A 22,732-nucleotide genomic window follows, 5' to 3' on the forward strand; every position below is an offset into this window, starting at 1 on the left:
TCCATCAATTTTCCAAAACTATTATTAAGTATTTAAATTGTTGGATTTGACCCATTAGTTATGCCCCTAATTTGAATGTAACGATAGATTTCTAATTTTGCAGATTTAATTGTCATGGTAACCATTCGAATTATGCAAAATTAGAAAACAGTCATTACAGTTGAATTGGGATGTAATAAATATTTGAAAAACAACAATGGGATCACGGAAAAACAGTTATGAAAATTTGATGGATTTGGGGGCAAAAAAAAAGACCCAAATTGTACAAAGTCCTTTTTAGTTACTTTTCTTGAAATAATGAAGCTTGTGATGTAACTGGCACATGATCTTTTTTTAAACCACTATTTAATGTTGTTGTGTTGACGTTTCAGATCAGCCAGTGTTCGCTAAAGATCAGCCAGACCTTAACTACACCTGGGCTGGTCAGACTGGAGTACTACGCTGCACCACCCACGGGGAGCCCCTCCCAAAGGTGCGCTGGTATAGAGGTGATATGGAGATCCAAGTAGGCCAGAGTTACTTTGACATGACTGCCCACCAGGTGGACGCTGTTACTCGTGAAGCACTGCTGATGATCCGCGTGGATTTTGGTAATGAGAACGAGGTCTACACCACCTACACCTGCGAGGCTTATAATGACATGGGTACTAGCAACAAAAACATCACCCTCGTCAAATCAAGTAAGTCCTGTGATTTGTACTTATATAGACAAGGTTTTTTTTATGAGTTTTAATTGTGTTGCCTGCAATGCAAGGGCGAATCATAGGTATCACTATGTTGATGTCGGCGATGGCGGCAAAGTACATTTTGCGATGACCTTTACCCAGGACATGCATTTACTGTTTAAGTACATTTTGAAATGACCTTTACTCAGGACATACATTTACTGTTAAAGTACATTTTGAGATGACCTTTACAGGTGTCCCTGTGCTGAATGAAGTGGCCACCCTGGAGGTGACTCCCACTACAGCCCGTTTCAGTGCGGAGGTCGCAGCTGTAACCAATGGACCGCCACCAACCCATATCTTAGTGGAGTATGGGACTGGAAATGCTACAGAAGTCCAGCTAGGTACGGAAGAATAATGCTGTAGTCAAGTTAATGAAATCAGTATATCAGAGATGGTAGGGAGTTTGTCTCATCCGAAGGTCGGGCTGGGTCATGACATGAATAATATATAAAAATATTGATCAGGCTAAATCAGAGCTCATGGGACAACTGGGTTGGGTCATAGATAACTTTGCTACTACTTTACTTATAAAAAACAAATTTAACTAGATTTGGGAAGTATGAATGTTGAATTTGAAAAATACCACAATATTATTCTGTCAGGAAAATTGCATAAAAGTGTCCTATGTAATTACATATACTGTTTACAGATCGTAATGGCCCAACCATTGTGGAGATCCAGAACCTTCAAGTGAGCACCCCATATACATTCCAATTTTACGCAAAAAGTGAGGCTGGCAAGAGTCTGGCTAAGCCAGTGGCTGTCACAACATTAGCCACAAGTAAGTATAAATAAAACCTATTTCAATAACAATAATTACAAAACAGGTTATTTTAGACCCGGAATACGCGGAATTTCAAAATCTGTTATTTGTTGACTAAATTGTGGAATTTGAAATATCGAGTACATCCTTGATACAATGTATATGATGATTGGGTATTATTGCAGCGGCTATTGTAACCATTTAAAACGTGAAAATTTTGCCATTTTTTTTCATTTTTTATCTAGAAATCATAGAATGCCTCCTTGAATCAGAACTGCTTACATTTATTCAGTAAATATTAAGTTTGTTCATGATAGTGTTTTACATAGTTTCTAAATTCTATATTGTTTTTACATAGAAAAAAAGAATCACTGCAAAATCAGAAAATTCTGTTTCGATTGTATCAAAGATGTACCAAATATTTGAAATACAGTTTCTTAACACTTGTTCAAAAAATTGATTGACATAGGGGCCAAAATGGTCCAAACCATTCAAAGGCCAGATCCATGATGTATTCTCATCATTGTTTTAATTCATTATATTATTAGGAAAGCCATATCCATCTGAAATCATGTCCAAGACCTTCAGTGAAGAATCAACTCGATATCTTCTCAAATGGACACTACCAAAGACCGGAGGTGCTCCCATCCTTAACTTCAACATTCGCTACCGCCAGGTCAGTACAACACTGCTCTTCTGATCTAGGCTTTATCAAGAGTTCCTATCACCTTGCTCTGTTAGCATATCTTATTTCTACCATACTTCACAGGGATATCCCGTGGTTGCTAGGGAAAAGATATCTCTATCTTACACAGGGGACAGCTCACACGCGCTAGACATATATAACATGACGTCATCAATACATGCGGCGTAACTGCGGCGCACATTGTAGATGACGTCATCAAATTTGGTGAAAATGCCTCGGGTTGACTGGCCAAAATCTTTTACTCGGGTTGAGATATCCCTGTCCACTTCACAGACCCATGTAAGATTCTATTAATCTTACACATGCAATAAAACCTGTTTACAAGGACAAAAGCTTTGTTTATAGAGAGCTGAGTTACCTTTTTGATGACAGGTTATGTCTTATGATGCTTGATTACTAGACAAGTGTAATAGATACAAGAATGAATTACTATGATAACAGAGAATTAATTATAATCTCCTAATTGTGACAGCTAATTAACAGTGGGCACTAAAGACAAATAACATGGCTTCTTTACTTAGCATTACTACCAAATGGTGATGTGTGTCTTACCTAAGGTCCTAAAACAAGACACAGAGATGATTTAAAAACCAAATTTTGAAAACTTTTCCAGTCAAGAAGACAAAATTTGATATCTGCTATATACATCAGAGAGGTAGCAGATTTTAAGTGACCTTGTGAAATAATTAATAATTAAATCTAGAAACATTATGGATGGCAGAAAAGTATAACTTAGTTTCATAGTTACGTGTACTCTTGTTAATCCATTCAAAACACTGATGATGTAATTACTATGACCCGAGGTGATCAGATTGGTACATGGATAGATGATAGAGATGAACAAGAAGAATCCAATACCATGAACTGAGTCAATGAGAGATTTATTAACCTTACTTTTCATTGTAATGTCATCATCATTTGAGTAATTAGTCAGAAAGCATTGGTTTTGAATAGCTGGTTTATATTGAATGAGAAATAATATTTTCTTTGAAAGCGATGATAAAATGTTGAACATCCTTTTAATTAACATATAAACAAATAATCCACAGACATAGACAAATAAAAGTTACAAATATGATATCGATATGTTAATGGTTTCCATGGCTACAGATGCAGGCTTTATGTTGACCAGGAAAGTACAATCTCTTTATGAATTATGTTTTATGTGGTATATAGGTTTCCATCCTTGACCAACAAACTGTGGACAACAAGTACCAACGTAACGAGGCAATATCAGGTTGGTTTACCGTTACTCCAGCCCCCAAGGGTGGAACCTCCACAAAACTAATCGAAGATCTCGTCCCATCCGCATACTACGAAGCTGAAGTAACTGCAACCAACGTCAAGGGAACATCCGATCCCAGGCCCTTCATCTGGCGCATGGCTAACGGTAAGTACAATGCACAATGCTTATGTTATTTTGTTGAAACTATGAATGCATCTTTGACTGAAATCATTAAGGTTTTAGACATCTAATCTGCTCACAACAGAGATAAAATTTCTTTTAAAGGGACCCATATTATACAGACTGTGCGAGTGTTTGCAGTTATGAGCTGCCAGACTTTGGGATCACTTGCTTATGGCAAGTTTATCATTACATGGACTGAAAAGAACCTTAGTATGATAAAGGAATGATCGAAATTCATTAAAGATAGAAAATACAAGAAAAACCTGTTAGTTTTAATGCTAGGAATTACGGGGGGAACTCTTGACTTTATCCTGCCCATCCTACTAATGTAATTTGAATTGAAGCTTTTCCCCAGCTGTTTGAAGAGTGATATTTTGAATTTGTTCTTGTTATTTGAGAAACGGCAGCAGAATGGATTTCAGTAAAAACATTACTAAAGCTTTTTAAGCGACAACATTGTGTGAACTTTGACTTAAAAATCCTGCATTCATGTTTGTTTGACAATAGTTTTTATAGTGTGGGTAGCTATTTGCTGATGGACATTTCTTGCAGCTGTCTGTGACATAGTATTTGTTTGTCTGGAAGGGATTTGGTGCTAAGTCTACTTTAGTCAGTTAATGCAGCCATTGATTTAGTTCTGAGGTGGTAGGTTTACTTACCAGAGGGAGGCAGTGTTAGATAGTGTTTACTCAAGTTAAAGCAACATTTTATAAGAACAATAAACCATCATATAAGATGTTATGTAGATTGACTGGTATTGCATGAAACGTGTGTAAAGTTGATAAGGTGCATGACCTTGGATATGTCCTTCACCTCTATTTGACCTCCATATCTATGTACACATTGTGGTTCCAGATCAGTCGGTAACTGAGTCACATGGTAAGACTTCTGAAAAACTTCCCTGTAATTTGCTTACTCCTTTGACTTGTAATTTATTTTGCCTGCTGTCAGTGGCCCTGACTTGCCTTGTAATGGGCCTAAACTAAAAAAAGTTTTAAGTAAACAAACATAAAATCAACCTATTGTCTCTACTCCTATTACAAAGGGGTTATAAATATCATAAGGATGTCTTTTAAGTCAAAAGTTTCAATAAGAACATAACTTAAATCTATGAAAATATTTTTATTCAAAAGGTTTTAAATTGTGAAAGAAAATATAAAAAATATAACTGTAAAAGAACAATTTAAACCTTAATATGATCCATTGATAAACTAAATTTACTATGATTCAGTAAAGATTGTGGTGGGGTGGGTGGGTTGTCTTGTATTCTGAAATGTTGATAGAGTTATTGCCCTTACAATGTTGTAGCAAGCTGCACCATATGTTGTTCAATAGAATAACCCCTTATATAGATCAATATGTCCCTGGCATTAGCATTCATGATGTGCATGTTCAATAGATTTGACAATATTTTCAATTGAATTCAACACTCTGACACATGAAGTTTGCTGCACACAACACTGTTTTAATTATTTTTGTAGTTTTCATTTTCATTGAACAAAAAAAGTGAGAAACAGTTAAAAATATTGTGTTCCAATGGCAATATATAAAAAAAGCATTGATTGCTCTTGTTCTTCATGCACATGATTTAGGTGGTATATATAATAATGTGTCAAGAGAAAAAAAACCATCAGAAAACAAAAATAATAACCCTTCAACTATTTTTTTTTTATTTTTGTTTTGGACATGGGTTTTCTTGTAAACTTTTGGTGAGATACTGCATGTAAAATCATACAATAACTAAACAAATAATCAAATTTCAATATCTATCTTTTCTGATCTATGTGTTATATCTGTGAGACTGATGCCTCCATGTTTGTCAGGTTTTTATGGAAGTGATTTTTACATCCTGATTTATTTTGCCAGTAGGTTCTTTAACCAAAAACTTGCATTGATAATGAAGAAAATTTAAAAGGAAATTGGTGTCAAAAAGTACTTTCCTCATCTCCAAACTACAAAATGTAATAATAATAACCAAATGTTTGATACAATGAATACTAAGGCAAGGTAATTAACAGTACAGTACTGATTGAAAATGAAAGTAGAAGAGTACCATTACAGTCAAAAAATATTTTGATGATGTTACTTCAACACATGGATCAAATAATTACCATGCATATTTCTCCTTCTCTTTCTACTTCTGATTTAACAAAAATATTTATCTTTCATGTTAAAAATGCCTTTGATGTTTTTTAACATATATTTTATAAGATATAAAAATATTTGAGTACATTTATTCGTTTAAAAAGCGAACTATTTCTGTCTTATATTATTTTCAAAATTTAACAGGTTTTATGCTTTATAAACAATTAAATTAAAAAATGGTGATAAGCGACACTTAGCGCCTCATTTAAACTATTGAAATTGTCACTCCCGCGCTTTTAACCGCATTGCAATTCCTGAAGGTTGGCAGGTATGTAACCAAGCCAAGTTTTAAGGAATATAAATATACAAATATCAGAGTCAATGATCTTTTAAAGTTTAATTCTACTATTCAAAATACAATTAATAGTTGTTCCAATGTCTTGAATTTTAAAGATATAAAATATATTTATGGCAAAAATCATTTGCTTCAATGTTACAGTTTAGGTGCTTAAGCAATATGCTATTTAAAATACATTCCAACCACAGCTACATGTTGTAAGTAGAGTTATTCCCCTTTGTGTAATGAGTTATCTCCCTTTCCCAATAGCAGGCCCATTAGAGACGGGTGCAATAGAAGCTTCAGAAAGCAGCAGTAAGTAAAGAGATCAGCAGAGTTGGTGTTTTTTAGGAATGATTTTGCGGGACTAAGGTTTTGTGTATGGCTTTTGTAGCTAGTGAGAATGATGATCGCATGTCAGCTAAAGTGACTGAACACTCATCAGCATCCCCTCCTTTGAATTGTGAGGGGGGATCAGGTTGTTTTGCCTTCAAATTCAAGTCTAGCCCTTTTCTCAGCCTAAGAAAGCTAATAGCAGTTGGTTGCCAATATTCCCATATTCTATTTTAGATGGTTTACTTTCCAAAGCATTGTGTTAATAATAATTTTACAGAGTTATTGCCCTTGTCATCTTCCAAAAGATTTGTCCCCCATGACCTTATCAAAAAAAGGAGTGATATCCCTTTCAATTGTTCATATTCAGTTATCTCCCTTGTGTTGTCGTAAAAAAACTAAATCCTTTGCCTTTAGCAAACAATGTTCCAGATTACTACCGCTGCCCATGACAGATTGTGATCAGTAGATATATGCCCCAAATATCCCACAGAATGTTTGTAATTAACCTGTATTCGTTCTTACCACACATTACTCAGAGGTCGCCCAATCTGCATTGGAGGGTAAGCCCTGGCTTCTTCACCAGGAACATTGTTTATTGATGTGTTTGTTTATATTGTGCTATTCAAACTGTGTTGTAAATTGTATTCAATGTCCATTTTCAGAAATTTGGGTTTATTTTCTGAATTCAAATGTTGGAAGAATGATTTGAATTGTTCAGTTTGAATTAAAATTTACGACATTGGTGTGATTGATTTGGGCTTTAACTGATGTCTCCTCATAGTGACCTGGCAGACAGACATGACACAGACTATTGACAGATCCAGCATTTACTGACAATTAAAAAAACAGAAGCATAATATGAATCGAGGAAAAGGTTAAAAAATGTTTATAAATAGAAAGATTTCAGGCATAGGCTACAATAAAATAAAATTAATATTCCTATCAATTATATTATTAAAACATAATCCAAAACTTTTGTAAAACATAATAAAACTTTGGAATTTTATTTTGAGCTGAATATGTGACACATATTTGAGCAACACAAACATGAAGAAAATGCACATAATCATGATCGTGTCTTCCATGGTTAAAGATTATCTCCCCTTATTCAGCCTTTACCATTACTTTGAACAATTATTGAGATATGAAAGACATATTTCTCAAGTATCACACTATGTATGCATGGAATTCACTCTATTCAGGATTCTGTTGTCATGATATGAGCAGATCCACCAATCAGAAATTGAGTTTCATGTCAATTTTGACCAATCAGAGAACTGCACTGTATGAGTAGTACATCATGAAACAACACAATCCCTGCCGAACATTTTATTGAAATGGAGAAAAAGGAACAAGGAAATTAAAAAAAAAAAATTCTTGCTCCTATTTTCTGGTATCTTTCATTGTGCATCATATTTCACCTATACATTTATAAATCTTAAACCTTTTGATCTATTCATATGTATTTTCAAGGTCTATAAAGGAGTGAACACAATTAAGTTCATGATTCATCTTTACCATTATGTGTGCATTTCCTGGATTTATTTATTATGCATGTTGATATGTAGCTGTTTGTCTTAAAGATGTACAGACTTGATCATCAATTGTCCTTATTTATTATAAATTCGTACTTAATTGTCCTTATTTATTATAAATTCATACTTAATTGTCCTTATTTATTATAAATTCGTACTTGGATGTCTTCAGTGTTAAATGACATTACCAACATGAAATTTAGATATCATCATTATAATCTCAAAATTTGGATAACTTATATTTTGAAGAAAAGACAATGATAATAAATAAGTCATTGGCTTATTTATCTAAATTTAGAAATAACCAATAAGGATCAGGTTTGTACACTGATTAGATAATGTTGTTTTTATTTAATTATGCATATTTCTTTTTAGTTTTAGCCTGATTGTTCATTAAATAGTGATTGAAGCTTTGGAATTGATAGAAAAAAAACAGCAAACAAATTAAACAAATTTTACAACAAAAAAGCTAACAATTCTTAGATGAACAATCAGTGCTTTGTATGCAATAGTGTTATTTTATGTTACATAATTGTGTGCCTTGTTAGATTGTCTCATATTATTTGCACTTCTATGCTAGCTGTTTGAGCATGCCCAATCCAATGACTTGCCAGTCTTGTACCCTGCACCTTAGGGGGCCAATAGTGACCGTGATTAAAGTCCTATATCTCTAGGATGCCATGTACCTTGGAATTTTGGTTAAAGTTGAAAGATAAAGTTGGCAATAAACTTGTGATGTATTCACATGTTGCTGTCAAAGGGAAGCCTTGTCCAAATGTGTGAGCACTACCTCTAAGTCTATGTCCCCTGGGGTAGAGATAGATATTGAAGATGTATCCTGTGTATGTTTTAAATAATGACTGTTATAAATGACCACCTGTTAATGATCAGGTAGAATACATTTCTATTTCCTCTGATATTACTGTAATTCCTTGGCCTAACTACTAGTTATTCTTCTCCAATACTTCCTTTTATTGCATACCAATATAATTGGCGCCATTGTCCATGATTGGTTCAGATCTGTTATCTTTTAGAGATGTAAAAATGCCTATGAATGCTTATTGGTTGGGAAAAGTTTTTTCCTCACTTTCATCTTACATAGATAATGGATAAGCTAAGTTAAGGACAGATAAGATTGGTTATGATTAGTTTAGATATTGATTCCTGACTATTTAGGGATATTGTACATTGCTAGACTCTTTATATGATTGATTGAAAGGAGTGATTTTAAACCATTCTGATTATGTTTTAAAAAGCATATAGGAATGCAAAAAAACCACCTTTTCTCTGCCATTTCGGATGAGTTAACAACGTTGTAAGAAAGTGTGAGATTGGCTAGAGGAATTTGTTTTAAACCAATCAGGTCAGGTTTTACATAAGGATGTAGTAAAGCTGAAAAAGGATTGAGAAAATATTTCCTCTGCAATTGAGTATATGTTTTGTATCGGAGGCCATGCAGGAATAGTTATGATTTTGTTCCTCATTTCAGTTTTGTTTTACAGTAAGATTTAGGAAAAGTTATAGGATTCAGCAGGAAAACAGTTCTTATCTATTCAGTATATGCTTTACATAGGGATGAAAGAAAACTTAATACTGGTGGGGGTCTAGGTATAAATAATATGCTCAAACAGCTCGCACCTTTTTATCTTTGTGGTGGTGTCTCTCAGTGATGTGTTTTTTCTTTTGCTTTTTCAGTACCCCCCAGCGGACATGTGTCCAACACAGCCACAGTCTTATTGGTGTCTACCACTAACCTAGTAGTTGCCACGGCAACCTCAGTTCTCTCAGCATGCCTAGGAGCCCTTTTGTAACTTTCAATCCCGAAGAGTTCTCATCTCGTGCAACTTGACCTGTGACCTTGCTACAAGTGGGGATTCCCTAACATAGAGAATGATAACAACTCACTTATGTGTATGCATGTTTCACTGAAACAATCATGTGACTAAATCATGTGACTCAATCATGTGACATATTTTTCTCCAACGGAGGAGTTGACCCATGTCCTTATTTGAATGCTTGGGCATGAAAAATGTTTTAGAAGAAATCAGTAGGGTCAAGCTGATTTTTTTCTAAGTAGAGTTTGGTCCTTCGCGAAAATCATTGACTACTAAAATATGGATATCCACTGCAGCCTAAGAGAAAGGAGTCAAAAGGACAGATTTTACCATTCAGCAAATAATGGACTCCAAATGGTTTGTGATATCAACATTTGATTGTGGACAGATGAAGAATCTGCTTCGAATAACTTTTGATAGAGAGAGGCTTCAGCTGGTGATAGACGCTAGCTGGTATACAACAACAGCTTCTCTCTGATTGTGTCAACGTACTGGAGTTCTGTAATGAACAAGTCACAATAGCAACTATTGAATGTAATGTGTATGATTTTACAGAAATTCCATGTGTATGTTGATGGATATCGTCATTTTTACTCCATCATTTGTAGTTGACAATGCTGTTTCTTTAAGCCAGCAAAAGAATTTGATAAACTTATGTATGATTGATAACATAAAAAGATGGCTTTTTGTATTACAAGTTTGACTTTTTCATAAGAAAATTATCATGTTTTGGGAAATGTTATTATTTTGGAATAATCCATAGTGTATAGGTAAGTAGAGGAGCTAGTATTATTACATAGAGATATTGAACCCTCTGTTCCCTCACAGGAGTAGACCAGTCCTCATCATGTCATGGTGTTAACAGCGTAGCTTCGATTCTAAAAATATTACACGATCCTAGAAGTTATGAGGTTAAGTAAAGGAGGCAATGTCTGCCTTATATATGATGTGCAATAGGTCTTATTTAGCAAAATATCATGATAGTCATTTAACGTCCTTTTAAATAATCATTTATCATTCATTCAAAGTCCATGTATTATGGTGTAGTATTTCTTCTAATGATTTGTTGTAGATTTTGTATATTTTTCATAGACACTTTTTTATCAATTATATATTTGTAATTTTATTTGATTTAAATTTGATGATTATTGTTGTTTCATGAAGTTTTTTGTAAGTTTTGTTTGGGACATAGTTTCAAAACCACCATTTTTGTGGTTTTATAAAGGAAACCTTTCAAGTGCCATTAATTTTTTTCATTAGAAGAACAAAGTTTTATATCCGCAACTAGCATTCTTCCACATTTTTTCCCCCGTTTGTTTGTTTATTTTTGTTTGTTTGTTAAAAGATGTGTGATTTAATTAAATGATGTTCATCACTTAATAATTAAATAAAGTCCCTTAACTATCCAACCCAAAGATATACATGTTTTAATATCTGTTATTTTTTGTGATTGATGGTTTGATACCTAAAATCATCTGGTACAGTCTAATTGAAAGACAAGGCATATTTCAGATTGTTTATGATCATAACAGGCACTGTTCATTGTTTAAAAAGTGGATTGGTCACGAATTTGTTTAATTAATCTGATACAGGTATGATTTTTGTGTTCAGAGATCAGTTGTGTAGTTCTTATATAAAAAAAAAATTCTTGCATAAATTTTTCATGGACTTATTTGTTTCTGGTTTATAATTAATTTGGTGATGTTGAACATATTTTTGGCCATACTTATATATACCAGTACACTTTCATCTCTTTTCCTGGTGAAAATTTTCAAAGTTAAAATTACTGTAGATTTGGCTTCCATTACATTTTAGGACTTTTTTGTAAAGCTCAACCTAAAACAAACTGGTGGTGTGTATGTTACCTTAATGCTGCTGGTTGTGTTTTTTTTTTTTTTTTTTTTTTTTTTAGAAACCTAAGGTTTTTTCATGGACAAGTACTATGTATTGCTTATAATAATTCAGGGACATAATAAACAAATATATCATCACATTTGCTTGTTTCAGAACTATTAAGAACAGTAAAAAAAAAAAAACGTTTACAATTTTGATACTTTTGGAATTCCTTTTGTGCAATTTTACTAATTTCCAATGCTTTAAATTAACAGATTTTTCAAAGTTTCTATTGGAATTAAATATAATTAAAAGTGAAAGGGTCCTAGCCATTAAACATTGAATCCACAACTTATAGAACAAACAGATTGAAAAGAATAAATGATATCAAAACCGTTTTAGCTGATAATTCATTTGATGATTTTAGAAAATCCAATCAATGATATAAAGTTGAAATATTTGTACCTACCAGATCTTTTTCCCAGAATCAGGAGTGTTTATAATGACCTTAACATTATGTGTGTGTTGTTCATTAGATGTGTATGGCTGTGTGTAAATGGATAAGTTCCCTTGATTATGTTAAATTGCAAACATTATCAAAAGTCTATAGCAATATACAGTGTTAGGTTGCTGCTACGTAAGGACGTAGTATAGTCCCTTATGTGTCTATGTTGTGTGCTGAAAATGATAAACCTTAGGATCTATGTGAAAGACAAAGAATTATATCTCATATTGATGTCGTTGTATGATCACTATTCCATTTTAATAGATTCTATTTTGTCTTGGCATATTGCAAAGTTATCTGCACCTGGATGCTTGAATGAATTGTAACATCATTAGTTGGTGGGGGGTTATCACAGCATTTTCTCAAAAAGGTGTGGGTCACAGATATTATATATTAACAATCAATACCTACCCACAAGGGAAGATAACTCTGTAATATGAAAAGACAAAATGAATGTGTTTTGAAGAGAGCGTTGTATTCTTTAATGATGTATTTGTGTGTATGATCACTATTCCATTTTACTTTTGTCCTGATACTTATACATTTATGTATATATGCTGTATACATAATCTTTAGTGTATGGCCAGTCTGATATATATATATATATACTTACCATTTATATGTACATATATAGTCATCAGTTCATGTGTGTGTGTGTGAGCTCTGGTATGCATGTTGCTCCGTTGTCATGTTTCTGTATATAGTCGTCATTTATCAGTATTTTGTCAATGCATCTTCATTGATATGTTCCAATTATATTAAGTTATGCCAATACTTCCTTGGCCATTGTTGGCTGAGTATGAGATATGAATATGACTTCAGTTTTGGTTTGTGTAAAGCGTTTTTGTAGCCACAACTAATTAAGTTTCTTGTTCAGCACATCTACTCCACGTCCTAAGTAAGGTATTACCTTTCTTGTAGAATCATGAAAAAGTCTGACACATTCTATATCCACATCAGGTGTTCCAAATAGTGCTGCATGTCACCAACAAGTGTTTTCAACTATCTTTAGGAAACAGATTTGTATAGATCAGGTCCTGGATTTAGTTGAAGTTCCTCACTGTTTTAGGTCATTTCTAGGTGATGGTTGTATCTGCCACTGAAATAATCACTAAATATGTTTCAATTTGTGTCTGTAGTCATGTGATCATAACAATCTAATTGCATGCCGTTGAGACTATATCATCGTTTGTATACGGTAACAACTATTTGGTACTATTTACTCAGTGAAAATAAATTGATCAAACGCTCTTTACCCTATTCATAATAATGGCTTGATCCTTTTTACCCTATTCATAATAATGGATTGATCCAATGTTCTTTCCCCGGTTCATAACAATGGAGTGATTCCATATTATTTTCCTTGTTTATAATAATAGACTGACCCAACAGTGATTCCTATATTGGTACGTGGAGATGACCTAGTTCTGTTGCTGATTATAATACTCATTTATGTGTAATTGTTTGATGTAAATACGTTACAATGAACGCTGGAAGTATGTTTGTATAAATTAATTTTTTTTTTGTTATTTTCTTTGAAATTTATTTACTTATTTGATTATAAGTTAGTGCTTATGTCATGATGTACATATTGGTGCAAATATGTTTTCATGAATTATCTGAAAACAAAAAATTATTAGATCTGATCTTGCAAACTTGAGACCATAATCAATTGGTTTGAAGACAATCCTGCCTGCTAGTACAGGCGGTATCCCTAGCTTGATTTCTAACCATTAATAACACATTCAATAGAACACATTGGATTCTTTTTTCATAATTGAAGAAAAACAAAAAATTCAAATCAAAATGGAAATTCAAGGTCAAAGAAATGCTCATTACCAAATTACCATTTATCAGCGGTGGAGCAGCTTTAGGAAATGAAAAATGGCTAAAATGTTTTACATTGATAGGAATTGCTTATGATTATATCTGAGATGATTGACCACCATGTTTTAGGTAAATATAATGCATCAGAAACATATGTAATAAATAATGCTGTTCTTTATGTTAAATTTGCGTAATGATGATGGTGTATTACAAGTTAAACCTAGCTATGCATCTGTCAATCAGTGTGCGAGATATTTAAGCTCACCAATAAGCTTCCCTACAGAGTTTAATTGTTTACTAGTTCAAGATTAGTGAAGATTGTTTTAATGTATAGCTGAATTAATGGGCCGCTGACTTTGGTTTCTTACATATGCATGTGCTTTCATTTCTGAAATATTGTGTACATTCATGAAGTGATCTTTTGTATATCAGAAACGGAATTCTGGAATCAGGAATTGGACTTCATAGTTTATCAGATATCAACTGATATCACTTTCTTGGTAGATACATATTAAACGTTCCTTATTGATTTTATAATAAAATGTATGTTAAGATTGACAACAAAACGTACCATGGTGATTTTCAGTTGTAAAGGTAGGACACTTAAAGGTTCAGTTACTGATAGGTCTCGATTTGATGCTCTTATGCAACACCATATATTCATCTAGACCCAGATATTGGATTAGTATCTGATTATTGCGTATTGATACAAATCATGAGTTTCTACTGAGATTGCTAGAACCATATAGGTTTTCAGCAGCTGTTATTTTGGCATCATGTTTGGAATGATGACTTTCGATATTGATACTTTAAACTTGGAGTAAAATTACAACTGGAGTAGAATTACAACTACTACGAGTAGAACATAATCATTAGATAAAGGTATTGACAAGAACAATGCAACAATAATTGTGAATATCAGTTAATGCTTGAGATACTCTGTAGGATGGGAGACACCTTTGTAGGATGAAAGACACCTTTATTGGCATATACATGTGCTTAAGTAGACGTGTTTATTTGAAAGGATCATTGTAAAACTTATATCTATAAGCCTAAATCATTGATCATTTGTTTTAAACATGAGTGCAAGGGATATATAGATAACTAGTTAGGATTCAGTTGAATTTAAGTTTAATGATGTTTGATTTTTTAAAAGATCGACAAGAAATCCAAAGAGAGTAAGAGGGAGTGATTTTAGTATTCTAACTGAGAATGAACGTTCTAACAGTTTAATATATCTTATATTATATTCGTTATAATTATCATTCATCTATCATGCATCCTTGGGTAGTAAACAAGGACTAATGTTGAGTCACATAAAACCATAACAGTGCCGTATATGTATTCAGACTGTAAATAGCATATAAACGGAACAACTGTCTAGCTTGCACATGTAAAGTGAAGTGTGTATCTTAATATTGTCTGTTGACCTACCTTACAGCCCCAGTGCATTAGGGAATTTACGGAATTTGTTGTACTAATCAGAAAAGTTCCAAACTGAATAGAATTTTGTAAAATTAAATACTCCCGAAACGCATCACTCATACATCATAAGTTGTACCCTTGCCATCTCTAAGGGGTCTCATGACTGTCATTAAATGTTCTCAGCTACTGATAGGATTCCCCAAAAAGCCAATGAAAACAACCATTGCAAAGACCTTATGTAAAACGTCATAAAACACAGCATATGCATTATTTGATCACCCACAGTGATACATTCTAAGACTGGAGTTTTCCCACCGATTTTTCAGGTTCTTTATTGGAATTCCTAATCAGTCTGAACAGACATGTCCTAAATTGCTCGTGCCAGAGGTCAAATTAACATAACCATACATTGATTTATTCATGACAGCAATGTTTGGCATGTACAAAACATGATTGTCATACAAGATGCTTTTCCCAAGTAATAAGTCTGAAACATTTATTTCATCTTTTTACACCGATATAACCTTTCATTGTATCATGATAGATAATTGCCCTGAATATTAAAACAAATATTTTCCGAATCCATGGTAAACGAACGACCACCTTAACCAGAGTGTACATTAATGGCGCCATACTGAACAAAAAGCGCCATCTTTCTAAGAGTCTGATATTCAAGGGAGATAAATATCCCATCCTCATAAAGCAGGCCTTTCTCATTTTATCATTGACGTCAGTAATATTCCTTAAAGGGGACGTAACTCATTAGATATCTACGATGTCGTGTTGTAGTCAAATGACGTCACGCCAATGTTTGTTCACAGTGACGGCGATTTGCTTAAGATACGTTCGGTATATTTGCTATTTGTTCTTAAATGTTGGTTCTGTTTCAATAAAATGTCTCTTATAACACAATTCCTGTCTTGTTTTCTTTTATCATCTTATATGGTTTGCTGGTAACCATCTTATGTAGTGAAATGTTGAAGAACGAAACGCATAACACTCATTAACACAAGAACGCTATCTGTTATTATGCCATAAGAATACAAAATAAAAATTATGTAAATAGTCTTCTGATAAACACCTTTGTACTGTGGGTAAGTGAAATACAGACCACTTAACACGAACAGTTCGACATTCGTTTGCTAAACTGTCCAAGGATCCTTACCCACCAAGTGTGACTGACTTGACGACAGGATAACATTGATCAAAATACAAATGCAATTAACTAATTTTGGTACGACCTTAGCAGGAAACTTTGATACCACGAATCTAGAGAATGCCTTTACAAGACTTACGATATACAATAGAAAAAAATCGGACACTACACATTACCACGAAAACGTTTGACAATCTGTTTGGTGACAAAATAAATCCCTAGACCGAACGATTTGACCAGGGGACATCAGTTAAATGTTGATGTCACATTTCTTTTTTTTGGTAACATGAAATAATCATTGATATCTGAGAAGGGTAGAATATCTAACCCAACTTGTTTGAATTCAGAAAGATAATTATTTTTGTAGCAATCTTTCGAACATTTTCATGTTTTATTTTTATCTGTTGGGAAGTTTTCAATATTTCCAATGTTGCACTTATGTATGCAGCATTATGATTCTGGAATACTTTACACATTTTATTTTTGTTTTTGGATATCGTGGTTTTACATTTTACTGTGCAATGCTTACTCAATCACAGCAAGTACCGTCAACGTTGAACGACAGTCACTGTTACAGTCGATATCTGATCAAGTATCGTCTGTTTATTGAATATTCAAAAAGTATATGTCATTATGGATAGTTTTACGGACATTTTACGATAACATGCTTTTAGCATCCGCGGTTGCCTTTTTAGATTGAGAAAAAATACATATCAAGTGGTAAATTAAAGTTATATCCATTTATTGTCAAGTAAGGGTAAAATCTTAACATGAATGTTTTTTATGCTCAAAAGAAAATTGTTGGTGATGATAACAAAATATGTATAGTTTTACTTAATTTACTTAATGATCAAATGTGTAATAATTTTGCAAACAGGATTTCACATCGCGATCATATGGTCCAAGAAGGCGTACATTGCTGTGATTGATTTATTTTATTTCTTTTATTTTATCAAATGATTATTTAATTTTATTATTAGAAGTGCACGCGCATGTTGTATTACCAGAATTCACAGCACGCGTATGTGAATACACGTTGGTACAGTGGTAAGTATCGATTTATATAGCTTAGTTTTGAGAAATTGTTTTTGGTTTATCGTTTCAAATTTGATGATTCACATCAGCTTATATTTTCTATGGAAGGTAAATACAACTAAACAGCAGATATACCAACGGAAGTTATTTGGAACAATTTGGTTATTTTGTCGCATGTAGATTTGTGATTTTAGAATTTACAATCCACGATTTCATTTAAAATGAGTCGATATTATATATGTTCATTTATTTTATCTATAAGTTTTTTTTCGGTTAGAAATCAAGTAAATTTCAACTCTTCAAGGCAACTCATACACGTAAAAACGTTAATATGAAACAGTTCCTATTGGATACCATAACCATCGCAGGGCTTTCATTTTAAATTGTGATAATTTCCACGGACATGATATATTCGTTTGGTGGGTGACGTCTAAAACAGAACCCTATATCTTCTTTTACACCCGGTCTACTATTCGGGACGCAATTATCTTTAATATTTTTTTTTTATCTTGAATTAAAATAAAAACCTAAAACTTTACAATGGTGGTAACGGTTTAAAGTAACTTTTGGAGCAAGCTTTATATACACTGTGCGTATGCATTTAAGACATTTGTAATTATTACTTGACGGTAATCAAAAGTAAAAAGAAAAACTGACAAAATGTCAAAGGAGATAAGTTAAAACGTTACAATCTAGTTTAAACTAGCTACATAGCCAAATTATTTAGCAACACAAAAAAGAAACAACATACTTCAGAATTATATTTCAGCCAATAATATAACTTCCTTTGGCTCTGAATTTAAATTTTATAACTTGTTATTTTCAATTTAGAAATGAACATATATATTTCTGCTGTTTAGTGAAGTGGCATTCCCTTGATAAGACTAGCTGCTGTGGACAATCAAAATTCGAATTAATATTGCATAAAAGCATACTTTGATATATTTGCATGATTTTGTTATTTTCATTATAATGCAATATTTTAGTTTTTATATCAATATAATATACAACGGAACTTTGTTATCTGCTTCTGGTGTTTTTACACTTACATTGATATTTTTAATTGACAAATGAATTGTGACGATTTCATAAAAAAAACACCCAATTATTTCTAGAGAGAAATGAAGCAGCACCAAGCCCAAAAAATCGGATACCAGTAAACATATATTTGTTTGGTGTTATCGAATCGTATTACAGCCATGCTCGACTTCAAGTCATCATTGCCATTTTAGAACAAACCTTCACGGAAGAAGATAAATAGTTCTACTGTCTACATTAATTGTTAAAATAACGATTTTCCTGCATGTTTTGATGTTCAGTGTATGGTGTGTATTAAAAGAAGCATGGTTTTATTCAAATAATCATATATATATCACAAATTTTATTGAAGTTCATGTATATATATTTAAGATGATTACGTTACAAATTTATTCATCTCGTCAAAATCAACATGGCAAAATAACCATTACTTGTTTTGGATTATTCACTTATATAACGAATTTGGAGTTATCAAACTAAAATATATACATGTATAGAATTTGTCAATTTCATGCTTTTCGCAATGTAATTTTGATTTTAAGCTATAACTGACGGAATGAATGGATTTGAATCTATATATTGTTCATAGAAAACATGCTATAGTGAATCGATTGACTACGGTGTTATATATACATAATGTTATAAGATGTGTAAATATGATACGTATGGAAATGACAACATGATGTCTTAGATGTGTTGTATTGTGAAGGTGTGGTGACTGACAAAATCATATTCATGTTGTTAATTTCACCAGTGCGTTTAACACCGAAGTGTTCACTTGATTGTAATCAAAAGTGCAAACTGATTTGTTTGTGTACATCATTATTTATTTATTTAATTTGTTATTCTTAACAAATATTTAACAGTTAACCATTATCGGTTCTTATGATCATTGAACGCTAGAGAATACATATCAAATACAGTCTAACTTTCTTATCTTGGAGGTATTGCTGGTGTGGTTTTTTGACAAAATGATATTCTGTATTTGCATATTACATAGTTATCTGCCCTTGCGGGTAGGTATTGATTGTGACGTCATGTGTTTGCGAGTGTAACGTCATACATCTCGGGGGGAAAGCGACGTGAATTGCGCTCACAAAATAATGACGTAACAATCGATACATACCCGCAAGGGAGCTATCTCTGCAATATGCAAAGACGGAATACAAAGCACAAACTCGATCATTACAATTGCTTGTAACTGAAATAACGTCATTTATTTTCCACATGTTATGTCCTTCCGAAAGGTTATATAATGCTACCATATAATAGTTAGACTGTGTCTGGTCAATACACAACCTTCACAGTACGAACACAAATACACCTGAATGTCAGTGGAATCAGACATATTAAAAAGAAAATAGTCAAATGTGAGATGTCTCTAAGTAAAATATTTTTGTATAAACAAAAACTATATCAAATATCTATCGAACGTTAATCAAGCATTCAGGATATTTGTTTTCAAGTGATATTTCAATAATACAATTCACCGTTGCATATCTGTGCCATGTGATTTAAACTTGTGATGATGATATAAAGTATAATATGAGCATTAAATATGTAATCTTATGTGTAACATATTGTGAAATAATTTTGAGATATTATTTTCATATCGAATTTGCTAAAAATAGTAATAGCTTATTTCCCAAACCTTTTATCTAGAGGACATCGGACTTCCAATTGGAATTATTATCCTCATCGTCGTCGTCTGCTTCATCATACTCTTCGTTATTGTCGACGTCACCTGCTACTTCCGGAATAAATGTGGAGTCATCATGTGCCTGAAGGAACGTGTAGGTCACGCCGGGTCAGCAGACACGCGCAGTAAAGAACCTATCATGGAGTCAGGAGAAAGGTAAGAATGCAACACGAAGCGTCAGGACAATGAACAGAAAATATCCAGTAGATTATACATTTAACTATATTGTCGTCTGCTGACATGTGCACTCATATGTACTAAGTATTGTCGCTTGAGTTACAAGAGTCAAACTCCTTTCAAAGCTCCAACTGCTGATTGTGCGTAAGTGTACCACTGTCACTTTCAATTGTCCATCCCATCTGGTTCTTCTGTCGATATAAAGTAGGAAAGAAATTCATTTCAATAGATAAACAAAGGTCTCTAATGTATTTTCAACTATTTTTTCAATAGTATTTCCTTTGGCCAAATTTGGTCGAATTCTTATGTTACCCAATAGAAGTAGGCGTTGTTTCTGACCAATCAGCTATCTTGTTGTTTCTCTTGACGTAGTGAAAAAGGTACGCTACCTATTGGCGGTGTCCAGAACAAAGACAGCCATCTTGTGGAGGAGTAAGATTGACCTTTGACCTCGCATGATAAATACACTGGCATGTGCATTGCCCGCCTGTCATGAACACTAACATTTACTTTACTTTAACAGCATTTCTTTTTTATCAGATATACATGCGCAAAAATAACCTTTATAGTTTTGCTTTAATAAATCTAAAGCCCCATGGAATAGTCTTAAAACGTAAAGCTGACCAAGCAGAATAATATGGTGGATGTTGACTGCTTGTAAAACAGATGATTCAGTTGTGGTCAACATTCATTGCCATAGAAACGACTTTTCTTCTAATTATTTTGCATCTCTTCAGTTGGCGCTTTCTCTCTCCTTTCTTTGAATTGTCAATAATGATCTTATGTAGCTCTGTAATCCATAGACATTGTCGTGAGACCAAGACCAATATACTTATGTTCTGTGATTTGCATGTAAAGTTCATGTATACGTTTACATGTACGTATTCGACACATGAACATTCATTGTTACATCGAAAAATCCTAGATAGTTTGTTGGTGTTCTACCAAGTCAATGCCACTAAACGTTTAGCGAGAATCTACGTTTTCTTTCTTTTTTATTAGTGTGTTAACCATATAACTCTTCTTCTTTTGCATTGGTTGTTAATGTTTCCAGAATGATGTGTATCAAGCTAGGCCATGCAAATAGTGATGGAATTACAATCCAACATATTGTCTTTATTTAACTAGTCATTACATGAATGGTGTACCAGTTACTAGAATATATATATGGAATAACTTATCTAACAAAAACCCTGAAATAAGTTTCATATGGTTGCTGACTATCGTCGATTCACTTTAATGCATGTCATTTGCTTGCTTTAAGTAATTATCAGTTTGATACTAGAATATAAGATAGCCGTTCGTACGAATAATAAATTCATAACAACAAACCGCTGTTGAAAAATTATGGACGAAGATAAAAAAATACGGAGGTCACATTTGGCCTTTTGGTATCAATGTTCGACATAGGATATTCCTTTGTGGCATCAGAAATTCAGTGATATTCTGATTATAATGTAAAAGAATTTACTATCTTACCCCCGATGTGTGTTTGCCTTGTTCACGATCCCGGCCACGGGTTGGGGGCCATGGCCTTGGTCTTGATGATTTATGATGTATAACCATTTAATTTCTCATTGAAAAACTCTAATGACTGTATTAACCAATCTTACCAAATTCACAATATCCTTTAATTATTCTTTTCCAAACAATCAACATTTTATGCCTGCTAAATGGTCTCCATATCTTCGATATCTATACTAGTCTTTAGAAACAGATTTGTTTTGCAATATTCATATTTTCGAAGTCTAGATGTCTTTGCTGTCAATTGTTATGCTCATCAAGTTATAATTAGCTTTAAGTAATATTACCTAAACTCTCCGTAAGCCATTGATATTTGACATTTGTTTTCACTTCAGCGAGAAGAAGGTACCATTATTGGATTCAGATGGAGGGGCGAAAGATGAAGTTGAGGAGGAAAACGAAGTGTAAGTAGATACACCACAGCCCTAGAGCTTTAGAACATTTGTGATGTCGTTTTTCGCGCTCCAGATATGGTGAATGGGCATATAGTATTATTCACGTCCGTCCGGTATCTCCGTGTCTTGCTTGTATACAGGGACGTGAAACACATTTAGGATTTATTTTGATTTCTAATATGTTGTTTATTATGAAGTAAAATGTTGTCTACGTTAACAGCTATGAGAAAGAGTGTATTACGTTGTAAAACATAATAGTTTGTAGACTGAGGGATTAAGTCATTTAGAAGATTTTTGGTTTTGTTTCTCAGAGCTGCTAAGGAAGCGGAAGAGATTGAACCAGAGGACAAGGAACCAGACATGTCGGACACCAAGCCGGTAAGAG

General features: G+C 33.2%; 1 protein-coding gene across 1 annotated transcript in view; it reads left to right on the top strand.

The window, feature by feature from the left end:
* LOC138319467 (neural cell adhesion molecule 2-like) overlaps nt 1-22,732 on the top strand; it is an 80,744-nt gene that overhangs the window by 52,811 nt on the left and 5,201 nt on the right. The window contains exons 10-20 of the mRNA XM_069262623.1: nt 372-680; nt 920-1,069; nt 1,378-1,509; nt 2,040-2,167; nt 3,374-3,587; nt 4,461-4,484; nt 6,298-6,342; nt 20,215-20,407; nt 20,801-20,860; nt 22,288-22,356; nt 22,659-22,725. Of these exons, the coding sequence (XP_069118724.1) occupies nt 372-680; nt 920-1,069; nt 1,378-1,509; nt 2,040-2,167; nt 3,374-3,587; nt 4,461-4,484; nt 6,298-6,342; nt 20,215-20,407; nt 20,801-20,860; nt 22,288-22,356; nt 22,659-22,725 (1,391 nt within the window). The remainder of the gene's footprint in view (nt 1-371; nt 681-919; nt 1,070-1,377; nt 1,510-2,039; nt 2,168-3,373; nt 3,588-4,460; nt 4,485-6,297; nt 6,343-20,214; nt 20,408-20,800; nt 20,861-22,287; nt 22,357-22,658; nt 22,726-22,732) is intronic.

The sequence above is a fragment of the Argopecten irradians genome, chromosome 3, assembly GCF_041381155.1.
Source record: "Argopecten irradians isolate NY chromosome 3, Ai_NY, whole genome shotgun sequence".
Classification (NCBI taxonomy): Eukaryota; Metazoa; Mollusca; class Bivalvia; order Pectinida; family Pectinidae; genus Argopecten; species Argopecten irradians.